General features: G+C 40.3%; 1 protein-coding gene across 2 annotated transcripts; it reads left to right on the forward strand.

Moving 5' to 3' along the window:
* Window positions 1–1,832: 1,832 nt before the first annotated feature.
* shtn2 (shootin 2) lies at window positions 1,833–13,457 on the forward strand. 2 transcript variants are annotated; one of them, XM_074622983.1, is made up of 17 exons: window positions 1,833–1,973; window positions 3,837–3,886; window positions 4,254–4,314; window positions 4,469–4,563; window positions 4,959–5,142; window positions 5,538–5,635; window positions 5,718–5,799; window positions 6,689–6,783; window positions 9,331–9,465; window positions 9,551–9,683; window positions 11,086–11,218; window positions 11,386–11,444; window positions 11,697–11,797; window positions 11,943–11,963; window positions 12,044–12,097; window positions 12,191–12,326; window positions 13,099–13,457. In XM_074622983.1, the coding sequence occupies exons 1-17, from the start codon at window positions 1,940–1,942 to the stop codon at window positions 13,254–13,256; spliced, it is 1,629 nt and encodes a 542-aa protein (XP_074479084.1). In that variant the 5' UTR covers window positions 1,833–1,939; the 3' UTR covers window positions 13,257–13,457. The 2 variants fall into 2 exon arrangements, with proteins under 2 accessions (XP_074479084.1, XP_074479085.1); XM_074622984.1 differs by having other exon boundaries at window positions 11,700–11,797.
* The last annotated feature ends 1,762 nt before the right edge of the window (window positions 13,458–15,219 follow it).

Here is a 15,219-nt window from a genome sequence, read left to right on the forward strand (position 1 = left end):
TATTTTGATTTTTGATTCCACAGTTAGGTAAATGCTGAATCAATTTTGTATTATTATTATTATTATTATTATTATTATTTAATATTGTTATAACGTGTCATAAAGCATTTTTTAAAATAGTTATATATTACTAATAAATGCCAAAAAGTCCGACTTAATACCAGTTAGCAGTAGTTTTTAACGAACTCCCAACAGGTTGCTAAAATCTCCAGAAGTCCCAGAAACAAATACTGAGCACATGACCTCAGTGTTGGTCTTGCTGACAACATTTAGGCTTGTTTTGTCCATTTATATTTTATAGAATAAAATGCCAATTATAAGATGATATTGCGGCAATATTGATATATATATATATATTGATAAAAAAAAAAAAGCCTGTATTTGTCATACTGCCACGCCTTACAGAGAAGATTACTACAGAAAATACTAGATTTCTCAATAGGCCCAGTTTTAATGAGGAGTTTTCTGACAATGTCGCCCACTGAAAGACACACCAGACAACAGCTAATGTTAAGTGACAATTTCACCTTTATTAACATGGTGAAGAATCATTAGTAAAGGTCGGGGTGACAGGCTGGAGGAGGTTTTGGTGCTCAGGTGGTGCCTGTAAAGAGAGCAACACACTGAGAGAGAAAAGACTCATTAAATCACAAGGACGTCACTGGCATGAATCACCGCAGCTTTTTATCCTTCGGCTTAGCAGGTGGTCCGTGTGCACGTTGAAGGTGATTTAAAAGCAAAAATACGAATGAGGTCTTTTGATTATTTTAGATTAGACCATGATTAAAGATAGTTATTGTCCCATGTTTGTGTTGCAAATAAAGAAATCTTGCAGCCAATATCATCGTTCAAAATTTGAAAAGTAGCTTTTCGAGGCTGCTATTGAACAGTGGCGCGTTTCAGCACAAAATGTGAATGTTTAACGAATATTTTTTTTATTTTATAGAAATAACCATGTGCACATTAATGTTCCTTCATTACCATAAACGTGGACACTGTTTATTTGGGGTCAAACGCACACATACAGTCCTGTTGCTGTAAAATACTTACTAGGGAGCTAAATGTGTATTCATCCACCGCTGAAAATAGTCCCCGACAAATGCCCCATTTCCTCCTGTTTGAGTTATGATTATTAAAAACTACAGTGCCCAGCTGTTTTAGAAAATTACTGAGCCTGTTTTAAAAATGAAAAAATTATATTTGTGAGCTGCTTTTAGGAACCAATGGGGATCCCATCCGGAGCACCAAGGCGGCTAAGTCAACCGCTAACAGTTTAAAGACGAGTTGTACTTAACCCTGACCAACCTCTCTACATACTCGTAGAAATAAACTCCTGGAAGGCAGGTGAATAAATAAAACACGAAGTAGAAGTTTTTAAATTATTCATAGAGGAGCAATGTGTGTCATCGACATCATCACTGCCGCCGTCATCTCCTGATTTATCACCCAGAATTTGGTTCCCATGGCAGGTCCGATGTTTCAAAGGTCATGAACTCTGAGCACAGATGCTAATAGAGGAGTAAAAGCAGCTTCGCCCTCGCTCCGGCTGCTTGAGTGACATTGATCTTGCAGTAGAGAGACAGTGTCGTCCCTTAGAGACCACATGCACGGACAGAGGCTACATTTTCCTCTTTTCGCTGCATGAAAAGGGGGGAAAAGTTCAAACACCTCGTCCTCTAACTCACTTCACCTCTAACTCAGCAAATATTATTCATATTTGATGCATTAGGTTATAAATCTACATTACACTGTGATGATTAGGATCGTCTTTTGGCTGAAATGAGTAGGGAAAAAGTTCCTCTTTTTGAGATTGAGGCACTGGGGGAGGGTTTAAGCAGAAATTCCTACTTGCTTCCTATAAGCCGACCGCTGCTCAGACAGAAGACTGTTTTTGTGTTTGTGCTGGAGATAAAAACTTGAAAACTGTGCAGACGGCAGCATGTGGGTGCAAGGTGAAGACAATGCAGTGGCAGGTAAGACTTGATAATATGGATATGAACTGGTGCTGAGATACTTATTTTAGTCCTATGATCACCTTTTCAATAATGTTATTTACTGTGGACTTGTGGAGTAAAATAATCAGGGGATTTTATTTATTTATTGAATTTTGGAGATTTGGTGCAAAAGTTGAAGGTTACCTTTTCATTATCAACAAAATGCCTCCATTTGTGCAGTTGTTCATTCAATAAAAGCATGTTTTATAGTTTTTTTAAATGGTTCTTTCAGTGATCTTTATTTGATTATTTCCAACACGCTCATTTAAAATTGCTTTAAGAAATCCCAAAACAGTGCTTGAATAAAATATTAGCTGGAATGAATGAATGGATGCTTCATTACAGCAAAAGTTCACAAAATGCTAATTCATTTTCCTGATGAGAGTTAGATCAGAAGATCAATACCACTCTCATGTCTGTCTGTTAAATATGCAGCTACAGCCAGCAGCCGCTTAACGCAGCTTAGCATAAAGACTGGTGCTGTATCTCAATTTGCATACTTCCATACTTGCTATTTTGAGTGCATACGTATGGCAAAATGCAGTACAAATGGTGTATTCATAACTCATAAAATTTGAGAGTGGATCGCTGGACACTGCTCACCCTCAGGCGTTAACATCTTGTATACGTAGCGGAAGGGGAGGTTCCAGCGGTTCCGGTTGCACCAGTGAACACCGCACTATACAAATGTAAATCAAGTAGAGACACTCGCACTACCCTGTCGAAAATCACACACTAGTACATATAGTGCACACAGTGTACTACATGGGAGTGTCGGCTACGAACGGAAGCATCCAAATTGAGACACAGCTTAGGGTTTATGTTTAACCACTAAATACACTAATTCATCATTCTCATATCTGTCCTGTAAATATGAAGCCACAGCTACCGGCCAGTGAGCTTAGCTTAGCACAAAGGCTGGAAACAGAGGGAAACAGCTAGCCTGGCTGTCCAAAGATAGCAAAATCTGCCCACCAGCACCTCTAAAGTTCACTAGTTAATTAGTTATTTATCTATAATTTCAAATTAATTAATTAAATCTAGAAAAAGTTAGAAAAAAAATAGTGAAAATAGCCTTTTCTTGCTTCCATTTTTTGTTTCGTCCATCCAACAGTCCAAAACCTAAAGAAGGTATTTAAAGTGTCATTTCACCCAAATTACAAAAAACATTTGGTCTTCCATGTATTGATATCTAGCCACACAGAAAGAGCTGCACTGATTAATCGATTAGTCAACTATTAAATTAATCGCCAACTGTTTTGATAATCGGTTTGAGTGATTTTTTAAGACAAAGAAGACAAATTTCTCTGATTCCAGCTTCTTAAATGTGAATATTTTCTGGTTTCTTTACTCCTCTATGACAGTAAACTAAATATCTGTGGACAAAACAAGACAAAATCTGCCTACCAGCACCTCTAAAGTTCACTAGTTTAACATGCCTTGTTTGTTTAATGCGCACAAAAACAGTGTATAGTTTAAAAATGATGTGGATTATGTGCTGGACTGGTTCTTGGTTGGCTTGAGAATGGTATCAATTAATATCTTTCCCAAAATGTCAAACAATTGCTTAAAGAGCTCAAAGCTCTCAGTTTGTTGGATAAAGTGAAGTATAGCAGGAAACTCCTGTGAATCAGAGGTCACAGAAAGTGAAACTGTGATTTCACTTCCTGTATTTCTCTCGCCGACCTCCTTCAGACGGCCTCGTGAAGTTCCTCTTGCAGTCACACAGACAGGATGTGAGGACCTTTTGATTATGGCGCCTCCCAGCTGAGGGTTTTCTCGATTCTCTGTTTGACAATCTGCCTGTTGCGTGAAGATAAGATGGTTTTCTTTTCCCCACAGAGTCTGACGGAGAGAGTGATTTATCCTCCGAAGACGAGGGAGTCATTCAGGTATCACTTTTGGTGACAGGCAGTAAATTACCGGCTAATTAATGCCACTTTGTAATGTGCAACTGAGACAATCAATATGGGAGGAAACGCTGAATATCCTGCTGTAATATTCCTATGTGATGCTAAAAAAGAAAAATATGTGTGATGTTTAATCAGAGAAAACATATTATTTTGCCTTCACAGATCACATATTTTAAGTAAGAAATAAATATCGAATTAAAAAAAGCTCTAAAACAAACTTGATTACAGGACAAAATGCAATTTTGGTGCCTCAATCATCTGATTATAAAATAATAAAATGTGAATAAAATACATCAACTTGTTGTGATCTTTTTCTCCGGTTTTTGCTTGTTGTTGTTCTTGTTAGTGTGAGATCCTGGAAATTCAGAGGGATGAAGCCAATCAGAGACTGTCTGAACTGGAGGAAGGTGAGAATCATTTATTCAGTTATAGATGTGCAAATTTCACACAGAAATGGTTTAAAATAATCTTAAATTTCAGGTTGATTTTGTGTGATTTAGTTCAAATCTCTCGTCTCTTGAGATGACCATGACTAACATCTCTCCTCCTTTCATTTTGCAGCCTCCAATCAGCTCTTGAAAGAGATAAACGTGCTGGAGATGCAGTTCCAGATTGAGCGCTCCTGCAGGGAGAGTGCTGAGGCGCTGGCTGTCAAAGTATGTCTTTTTACTACTGTAGTGTTGCTCCTTTCCTTTCCTATGTCCTTTCCCTCCTTTTTTCCCCCATGCCATTTCCTTTCCCGCTGTATGTCCTTTCCTATCCTTTCTTTTCTTGTGCCCTCTCCCACATTTCGATACGTCCTTTCTTTAACGTTTCCTTTTCATTCCTTTACCGTCCTGTCGTTTCCTTCACTTTTCTTTGCTATGCTCTTTTCTTTACTTCTTTTTGTCCTTTTATTTCATTTTGTGTCCTTTCCTTTCCTCTTCTGACATGTCAGGAGACTGAAGTAAGACGTGGCTTCACGTACTGTACGTCACATGATAACCTTATAATATATATATATATATAACGATGAACGTCCAGACTCGCCATAGTCCCCTCTGTTGCCTAGGTGACCAAAGAGAACAAAGTCCTGAAGAGGACGAGCCAGATGCTGATGCCGCTCATCCCCGAGCTGCCTGAAAACTTGGCTGCCGCGACCTTTGACCCGGAGGCCGACCCCGCGGTTAACGGTGACGACGTGGTCGATTTCGGTGAGGAGACGCTGCTGCTGGAGGATCAAGCCAAGATCGCAGGTTAGACGACACTGCAGCACTTGATTCAAAATTAGACGTCGAACTGGGATTACAGCATTTTGTTTTAGTCTGCCCAGTAAACCAATTTGAAAATGAATTGCCAAAGGAGTGGGATCATAAATCTCAAAATATTTTATTATAATTTTATTTATTTCAGCCAATTAGTTGAAGAACGAAGCCATTTAATTGCAGTTAATTCATGTATTTATTATATAATTTATATATAGGGATTTGGTCACACGGTGTTCCCTATCCAAACCTTACAGGGGAAACATTTAAAACATTTTTCCCCTATAATTTTTGTTCCATATTTTTCCATACTAAGGTGCTCCAAAATCATGCATAATCAGATCAGCATCACAGGCAAACTATAACTCATCATAAACATGTTTCAGAGCTGCAGGCGTCAGTGGACGGTCTGCTGGCTGAGAAGCTGCAGCTGGAGCAACAAGTGGAGGATCTGACTAAAGAGCAGGTCCAACTCCGAGAGCAGGTACATTACTGTGTGTGTTTGTGTGCGTGTGTGCGTGTGTGTGTGCGTACATGGAGTCTCATTACAGTCTGTTTTCTCTTAGCTCACTCTGGAGGTCGAGGAGAAAGAGGCCATACTGAGGAGAATGGGCAAACAGAGCAAAACCATGAATAAAATCAAACGCGGTGAGTCCTCGTTACATTTAGACTGCAGCTAATAATTATTTTCATTATTTATTTATCTATAATTTATTTATTTTTTATCTAAAAAAAGTAAAAAGAAATCGTGAAAATAGCCTTTTCTTGCTTCCATTTTTTGTTTCGTCCATCCAACAGTCCAAAATCTAAAGAAGGTATTTAAAGTGTCCTTTCACCCAAATTTAAAAAATCATTTGGTCTTCCATGTAGTGATATCTAACCACACAGATAGAGCTGCAATTATTAATCGATTAGTCAACTATTAAATTAATCGCAAACTGTTTTGATAATCCGTTTGAGTCATTTTTTAAGACAAAGAAGCCCAAATTCTCTGATTCCAGTTTCTTAAATGTGAATATTTTCTGGTTTCTTTACTCCTCTATGACAGTAAACTAAATATCTGTGGACAAAACAAGACATTTGAGGATGTCATCCTGGGGTTTGGGAAACACTGATCAACATTTCCTGACGTTTTATAGACCAAAAAACTAATCCATTAATCAAGAAAATAATTAGTTGCAGCCCTACACACAGTTTTGGGATTTGAGATATCTGTCTCTCAGATTTCTGGTGCCAAATCAATACAATGAATGTGTGTGTGTGTCATGTAATTGTGACTGTAATGACAGAAAAAAGCAGCAAATCCTCATAATTTGAGAGACTTAAATGAGTAAATAAATGACATTTTTGCTTCATAAATGACTCAAGATGATTAGTTTATTATCAAATGTGTTTAATTTTCTGCAGATTGACTAATCTATTAAGCAATGAATCATTTCATTTTCAGTTTCTCCGTCAAAAACATCATGAATGCCATCGTAAATACCACTTAATTTTGTGTGTGTGTGTGTGTGTGTGTGTGTGTGTTTATGCACAGTGTCCCAGCTCGTCACCGAGGAGTTCACAGAAATGTCTCAGAAGCTGGAGCTGGAGCAGGGCCTCCGGCAGCACGCTGAAGTCTTCGCCCACCAGGTGTGAGCGCGTGGCGTGCCTATATGTGTGTGTGTGTGTGTGTGTGTGTGTGTGTGTTGTCTGCACGTCACACAAAACATTTTGTCATACATTCACACCTATGGATACTGAGGGTGACAGGTCGTGCCACGGGAAGGGAGCGCGAGTGTTGGGAGCGCTGACCTTCGGGCGGCTACGGCGAAACAGACGGACACACACACACACACACACACACACACACTTCCGCTGTCAGCTGACGTGGCGGGACAGGAGAAGGAGATCTCCATTCTCTGTTTTCACACCGATGACACTTTGGTCAAATCTGTGTGAGGCAAAGCTTTCACACACACACAAGACAAAAGCAGACACAAGCTGTAAAAACACCAATTCACTTAAAATCCACATACCCAAACACACACACACACACACACACACACAGCTGCTCCCATAATGAAGGCCTTCTCTTTCAAAAAACGCCTCTCTGTTCCCGTCCCCTTCCCATTTCGCCCCTCCCTCCCCCATAATTAGCGGTCATCACTGCCGCTGGAGGAGAATAGTGGTCTTTAAGCACAACCTGTCTTCGTCTGACACCTTTATGTTTTGCCGAGCATATAGCAATTGTCGCCTTTGTGCGCGGCGGCCTCCATTTACCGGACAGGCGCACAATGGGCCGCCTCGCAGGGGTCCTTACCTGTGAAAAGGACCCCCAACTGTTCACACAATCCCCCCCCCCCACATCCCCTTTACTCTCAATTCATGGCAAAAGACCCCCCTGCGCTGATTGCCTCTTGTATGCACTACTATTTGTCTGTTTTCATGTGTTTTGAAAACACCGAGCATTCACACCTCTCCTCTGTGATGCGCGGCGGTATAATGACGCAGGGCCTCAAAACAGGAAACAATTTGGAGTGTGTGTGTGTGCGTCTTTGTCTCTTTGTGTAGCCGTGTGTTTGGTTGCGTCTGTGTGTATGAAATAATTGTGCTAATTGCTGTGTGAAAATGTCTCTCTCCGCTGAAGGGAGACCCGGGATTAGAGCGGTGTGGTTTGCAGCGCGCCGTGTGCTGAAACAGAGCTCAGTAAAGCTAAAAACACAGAAATGAAAACCCACCTTTTTATCACACTTCCTGTTCTCTGATCATAGACCTGCTCTCACAAATACAACAATGAATCCAATATGAATACACTGAGATCATGTCCGTTGTATTGTTTCTGCCAATGACACAATTACACACACACATTACACATCATTCTGATATTTTTGGGGAATCAATATTCAAAATGTGTCTGTTTCTGGAATTAAAATAATAAAAACAGGTCATATTTTCAGGCGCATCAGTTATGATCGGCCTTTTGTATATTTCTTGATCGCTGGTAAATATATTAAAAAAAATACATATATATATACATGCTACTTTAACCCAGTTGTGCCCTAAGACTATATTTAGTATGATAAGGAAAAACATTGGCACTGATTGGTCTAAAGTCTTACAATTTGGCGCAGACATACTTTGGGCAAGTATCCAACAGTACAAATTTGAAATTTTTAGATCACATGAAAAATCACACTTTTATTATTATTCAAAATCGGGTTTTTTTTAAAATGAGGAAAAACAAGAAAAACATTGTGTTTATTAAACACATTTTCTATATGAAATATTTTGTTTACACTGCATATGTGTGCATATCTTTGATATTCAACTTGTTATGAGTTCATAGATACCAAATACTTGATTGTGCTCTTTGTAGTTTCTGAGATACAACCATTTTCTTATCATGCTATATGTAATTTATTGCAAAAACAACAAATGTGCCCAAAACTGAGATATGATATGATAAGAAAAGCTGACTTTTCAGCCAAATGGTTTGACTGATTTTGAAAATGTCTTCACATTTGTCCCAGAAACCACTTCCACAAATGAGTTTGTGGTATTTGAATACGTGTTAATGGCGGTATGTCTTTCATATGTTGTCTGCTGTAACTTGATGTGCATGGGAAACCAAACTAGCTTCCCTTTGAGGATTAATAGCGTTGTCTAATCTAATCTAACTGACCAATACCCACATGTTCACCTGTAGATACAATATTAAACATCACACACGCTCATGCAAAATAACAAAATGTTTGTTTATAGCACTCGGATCATCTATTATCTCTAAATTTGTGGTATTTATTTGTCACACCGTAGAAGAAAGAATCTGATTTTGTCAGTGAATCAAGGCAAAGCTTGACATTTTCCATTTTTTCTTACAAGCCACTTATCATAAAGTGGGAAAAATTAGGCTTTGTCTCATGGCTAAATCATCCTGTTTGCATTGTTGCTACTCTTCAATGAAGCCGATGAGTAATTCGGAGTCATTGTTCAGTCAAACGGCGGTTTGAAAACACTCTCTGCATTGTGACAACCTCCTGGGGGAGAAAATTAACAGCCAGCCATTCAGATCTCACTTTAGTTTTCCTCTTAATTGTGGCTCATTGTCATTAATGGATTTCTTTTTCACATTTTCGTAGAAGTGGATAATCATAAAGATGTGTTCAAGATGTCAAAAAGGTGAATTTGTCTTGTCAGATGTTGGTGCAGAAGAAAGAGAGCGTGATGCTGACGCGGAGCTCAGAGACCGGCCTGCAGCTGCAGCAGGCGCTGGAGCAGATCTCCAGCATCAGCACGGCCCTGTGGGATATACAACGCCGTTACCAGGACCAGGTTTGTGTAGATGGGATGATATAGAGCAAAATGGTCTATACATGTTCTTCATCCTTTCCTCTGATTCTTTAATCCCTGTGTTCAGGTAAAAGAGAGAGGTGTCGTCTCTGAGCTGCAGAACCTGAGAGAGCAGCTGGAGAAGAGCGAGGAGGAGAGGAAGGCCTTAGAGACTCAGCTGTCTGAAACTAACGGGACCGTGACACAGCTCCAGGAGGAAGGTAGCTGCTAGTGGAGAAAACATGCTTTATGGTAGTGGTGCAGAAAAGGGTCAAAAGCAATGGCTGAATGTTGAAGCCAATGTGGAATCGCCTCATGCAAAAAACTCCACATGCAACACCTTAAAAACACCAATGTTTGGTTTCCGTCACTAATCTCACTTCTTCTTATGTGTGTTTGGTGGTGATTTTGAAAAATAATGTTCAACTAAGAAGATTTTAAAGGAACAGTGTGTAGCATTTCAAATGGAATATAATATTTATAACTATGTCTTCATACGGAGCGGGTCCTCTTCACGGAGTCCGCTATGTTGCTCCGCCCTGTTTCTACAGTAGCCCAGCCCAGCCGCAGTCTGACTTCCACTGTTCCTAAAGTAGTGTTATTATGTGACGTATTCTCATACAATGGTCTCATAAAGTTATTCCTCCTTTCTCGTTCCTTTTCCCACGAATGTCCAGCAACACATGTCAATTTCCACACGTTACATGCATACAGTCTTTTCAAAATAAAGAAAAAACAACTTCCTTAGGTTTTGGCAACAAAACTACTTAGTTAGGTTTAGGAAAAGATTGTGGTTTGGGTTAAAATAACTCCGGAAGTGGCGTTACTTAAGTACGTAACTTACGTGACAAATAAATCAATGTTGACTTCTGGTTTAACAAGAGGTACGAACACCAGACTCCTGGGCAAAAGTCAGGTATTTTTTGACCCACATGTCCGCCCCGACTTCCCCCCAATGTGGCGTTTGCTGCTCTTTATACTTCGTGGTTTACGATTACGTTAATTACACACAAATTGATTTTGTGGAATTTACACGAATTACAGTGCATTATTTTTTGTAGGTATTGCGACAAACAGTGTGTGAGAACAGCCTGTATTATGGTATGGATGACCTCTGAGCGAGGCGAATGGCGACCACAGTTTTGCACTCCGTGACTCACGTTACCGTAGTCCTGAAAGGGGAGGATTGAACGGAGGGGTACTCAGTTGGTTGCAATCTGCAACCACACCACTAGATGCCGCCAAATCCCACACACTGTACCTTTAATTGGAGGCTTGATTAAGAAGTGTTGGCCTACCCCACCTCAGCTCCATCTTGCTGCAGTAAATGGATTTCCTGACTCCTCACACTCCTCCTACATATCTGTGCTTCAAAGACGTCACATGCGCTAGTTCCTACAAGCTGTGGACTCAAGCGCCTCCTCGCTGACTCATCTTGTCGTTGCCTAATAGAAATTGTACTTTCTGCGAAATCCTTGTCTTAAGGCTAAAAAAGCCTAAGCTTGTGTCCGTCTCTCTGAATGAGAAGGTGTTTAATTTAATATGGATCAATATCATTTTGAATGTTCTCTCAGCTTGTGATACTGACGGTCAGAGGAAATGTTTTACAATCTTCCTTTGCAGTGAGGCAGTTACAAGATACACTGAGCAAGGAGGATGTGACTGATGAGCCAGAGGAGAAAACAACTCCAGCTCCACCGCCTCCTCCACCTCCACCACCTCCTCCTCCACCTCCACCTCCAACTGCTGTCACCGAGTATGTTTAACTTAAGCCCGGTGATGGACGGTCTTAGTTTCACATGATTGTTTATATACTGTATCAGAGGCTTTTATAAGTTATGAATTGTAAAACACCAGCTCACTGCGTATGACAATTTGACCCCTGTGACCTCTCTCTCTCTCTCTGTCTCTCTTTGTGCTAAGTCCACTTGATTTATTGAGAAGCAGGAGAAAAGAAAGAGCCGGCAAAGCTGATCAAAACAGTGAGTTTCACACCTTTCATTCAGCTGCAACAATGTCACATAAAACATACTTTTCGTCCTGATTTATCCTGGATTCTTGGATTTTTATGACATTTTCTTTCTGGTTTTCCAAAACACAATACTTTACTTTTACTCCAATTTAAATAAAAATTTGATCTAGTATACGTATTCCACAAACACCACCAACAATAAGATATCAGCTCTAAAGGTTTGAAACAGTTCTATATAATTTATCAATCTCTAATCTTTAAGAAGAAGCAGCACCCTTGTTGGACATGAAGACGAAAGCGGTGGATGAAATGATGAAGAGAATAAAGAATGGCATCCGCCTGAGGCCCATCACGAGAATACAGGTGGACAAATTGTATCCACAAAGACTTCTTACATGTTTGTTTGTTTAAATTCCCCATTTTAGGCGTTTATATGATGATGAAGAACAAAACCCAAAGCAGTAAATAATAAACTCTGATTTCTAACGTCTGTCTTCTCTGCTCACAGGAGGATGACAGCTCATGGAAGGTCAGTTATCTTCATACCTGTTTGTTCCTTTTTTATTATAAAGCAGTTCAGTTCCAAAACATTCCCAAATCTTCCTGCAGGACCAGAGGAGTGAAAACAGAAAATCAGCCGTCCTGGAGTTGAAAGGAATGCTGGTAATGTACTTCCACTTGGCCCAAACACTTGAGTGATAAATGGCGACTCAAACCCCTGTGTTTTAAAACACCTTTAACCGTTCTACACGCCAGGACAACATGAAAGTTCAGCACCTCCGCAGGGTGCCATCCAGACGGGGAATGGGCCGAAACATCGGGGCACCAGAGCTCCTGCAGGTGCTCCAGAGGAGGAGGAGAGCGATGGGGGAGCACCAGGATCAGACACAGGGTACGTTGTCCTGTCACTCCTCTGTGTTTTGTCATTCGTTAAATGGGTTTTGGTTAATATTGCTACTGTTTATGTTTTGTCTGGTCTCTTGTGTGTCCTTATTAGAGACAGAGGTATGCTATATATCACAGATAGCTGTACGACTAAGGGCCTAAATGATTCCCCTTTAGACTACATGTGTTTGAGCCCAGTGAAAAGCAGAACCGTTATATGTTTCTCAATATTAAAGCTATGAGAGACATTTTAAATAAGATCTGAGTTGAAAAACGGAGATAATAAGACAGTTTTGTGGTCTTTTGACAGCATATTTTTGTCTCTCAAAGGAACGAATATACTGCTAAATGGACAGTTTAACACCAAGCAAGTGAATGCTCAGAAATGTTGGAGTGTTCCTTTAATATTATGAGGCCACTAATAGGGAAAGAAACTGATGTGCCTTTTATTTTCATTGTTTTATAATTTTTTGAATGATTTCATGCTTTTTTAATGATTGCATTAATATTTACTAATGCTATTTATAAATATTTCCTTCCTATAGTGATGCACTGTGACATATGACTTTTACAAAGAGTCCTGCAAATATGCTTTAATGTATTCAAAAGGAAAGATTAAGAAGTATTCTCCTCCAGGCTCAACATTTGATCCGCACGCAAGGGTATCCTCTGCAATATTTATAAGCAGAACAAAGAGCTTTATCATATCACTGTGGTCAGCTTTTATAGCCCATTCTTCACTTCTCATTGGCTGGATTTGTGCCTTATCTCTTGGTCAGACCCTCAGGCAGGTGCTCAGTGTGTCCCAGCAGCAGGAGACAGGCCCTGGGCCGGCGAGAGCAGCAGTGCCCCGGTGCTCCGGAGGCTGAGACAGAACAGAGAGAAGAGAGACTCTCGCATCAGAGCATCAGCACTGATCGTCAGCCAAGAAAAGTGAGAGCTGCTACAGGAAGTCTTAATGTCATGGTTGTTTGTTGAGTAAACTGCACCTGCAATACTTTTTTTTTTAAATTTCAGTGATTTTCCTGAATATCTCTTTTGCAAATTATATCTTTTTTGAATATGTATTGAATTAATACATGAATGCTTTTCTTTTGTGATCATTTATAATAAAATGTCAGTTGATCTTGAAAGTAAAGACTTGAGTTGTGATCACTTAGGGATCAAATAATGTCAGAAAATTGTTCCTAATGTTTGTTTTATCCTCCTGAGAGTAACGGACGGGAGGTGTACATTGCAAACAAACATAGAATCCCACATTCAGGGCCAGTAGTGGACTCAGGCTGTCTGAGGGGCGAAAAAATAAAAGGGGCACCAACGCGAATAAAGTATGTAGTACAGCCTATACGGCACTGTGTCATGTTTTCTCCATTTTAAGGCCACCCATTAGTACACTACGTCTCCTTTTCTCCACTGGAAGGGCACCCTAGAGGGCACTTTATCTCGTTTTCTCCACTAGAAGGGCACCCTAGAGGGCACTTTATCTCGTTTTCTCCACTGGAAGGGCACCCTAGAGGGCACTTTATCTCGTTTTCTCCACTGGAAGGGCACCCTAGAGGGCACTTTATCTTGTTTTCTCCACTAGAAGGGCACCCTAGAGGGCACTTTATCATGTTTTCTCCACAGGAAGGGCACCATAGAGGACATTTTATCTCGTTTTCTCCACTTGAAGGGCACCCTAGAGGGCACTTTATCATGTTTTCTCCAATGGAAGGGCACCCTAGAGGACAATATATCCAATTGTCTCCACTGGAAGGGCACCCTAGAGGGCTCTTTATCATGTTTTCTCCGCTGGAAGGGCACCCTAGAGGACAATATATCCAATTGTCTCCACTGGAAGGGCACCCTAGAGGGCTCTTTATCATGTTTTCTCCACTGGAAGGGCACCCTAGAGGACAATATATCCAATTTGCTCCACTGGAAGGGCACCCTAGAGGGACCTTTTCTAGTCTTCTTCCCTGAAAGGGCACCTTAGAGGGCACTTTATCCAAATTTCTCCACTGAAAGGCCATCCTAGAGGGCACTTCATCTCGTTTTCTCCACTGAAAAGGTTCCCTAGAAGGCACTTTTTCGTGTTTTAGACATCTAAAGAAAAAACGAAGAAAAGATATTTGTTTCAAATGCCATTTAAACCAGGTCTGCTTCAAATAGCCAGTACTTGTTGCGTGTCAAAGGAAATGAAACTCATTCAGCCGTGTTTAATGTCCAACATTGTTCCTTTTGGGTGCCTGGGTTTCAGCTGATCTAAGTGCAAGTCCTAGGATTTTTTATGCTACAGAATATAGATGAAAAATAGCCTGAGCCATAAAAAATACACTTTATTATATGAATACCCTTACCCACTTCTCTTCCGAGGTGTCTGCCTCTTAAAGCTCGATCCAGCAGAAGGATGGAAGCTGCCATTTATTAAAGCTCTCACACCCAGAGCCCAGAGGTGTTGTTGAGATAAGAGCCTCAGGTGATCTGGGCGCTTTCCTCCTGAAAGTATCTTTAAATGGGGCAGGTCGCCTTTTGTTTTCTCACCTCCACACAGATATTGTATATATGTGTGTGTGCATGCATGCATGAGTGAGTTCACCCTCACACCACACCATCTATCTATCTGCATTTGTTAAAAGCATTTGAAAAGATGAAATTACTCTCACCTTTGACTCCGACACCATTTTAGTGTCCTCACACTGTTTCACATTATATATTTACTTTATTTAGCTCTTTTTACTAGAAGGCCTGCCTTTTCACTCTCCCGCATACATTTTTTATTGTTTTCATCCTCGGTCGGTCTCAAAGGTGTTTGAGCTTTCGGGATGCAGTAATGTATTCTGGCCCCTCAGTGTTATTGAATCAATGCACATGAAAGCCAGTGTGTGAGTGTGTGTGTAGAGAGAGAGAAAGAAAGAAAG

The sequence above is a fragment of the Sebastes fasciatus genome, chromosome 22 (assembly GCF_043250625.1).
Source record: "Sebastes fasciatus isolate fSebFas1 chromosome 22, fSebFas1.pri, whole genome shotgun sequence".
Classification (NCBI taxonomy): Eukaryota; Metazoa; Chordata; class Actinopteri; order Perciformes; family Sebastidae; genus Sebastes; species Sebastes fasciatus.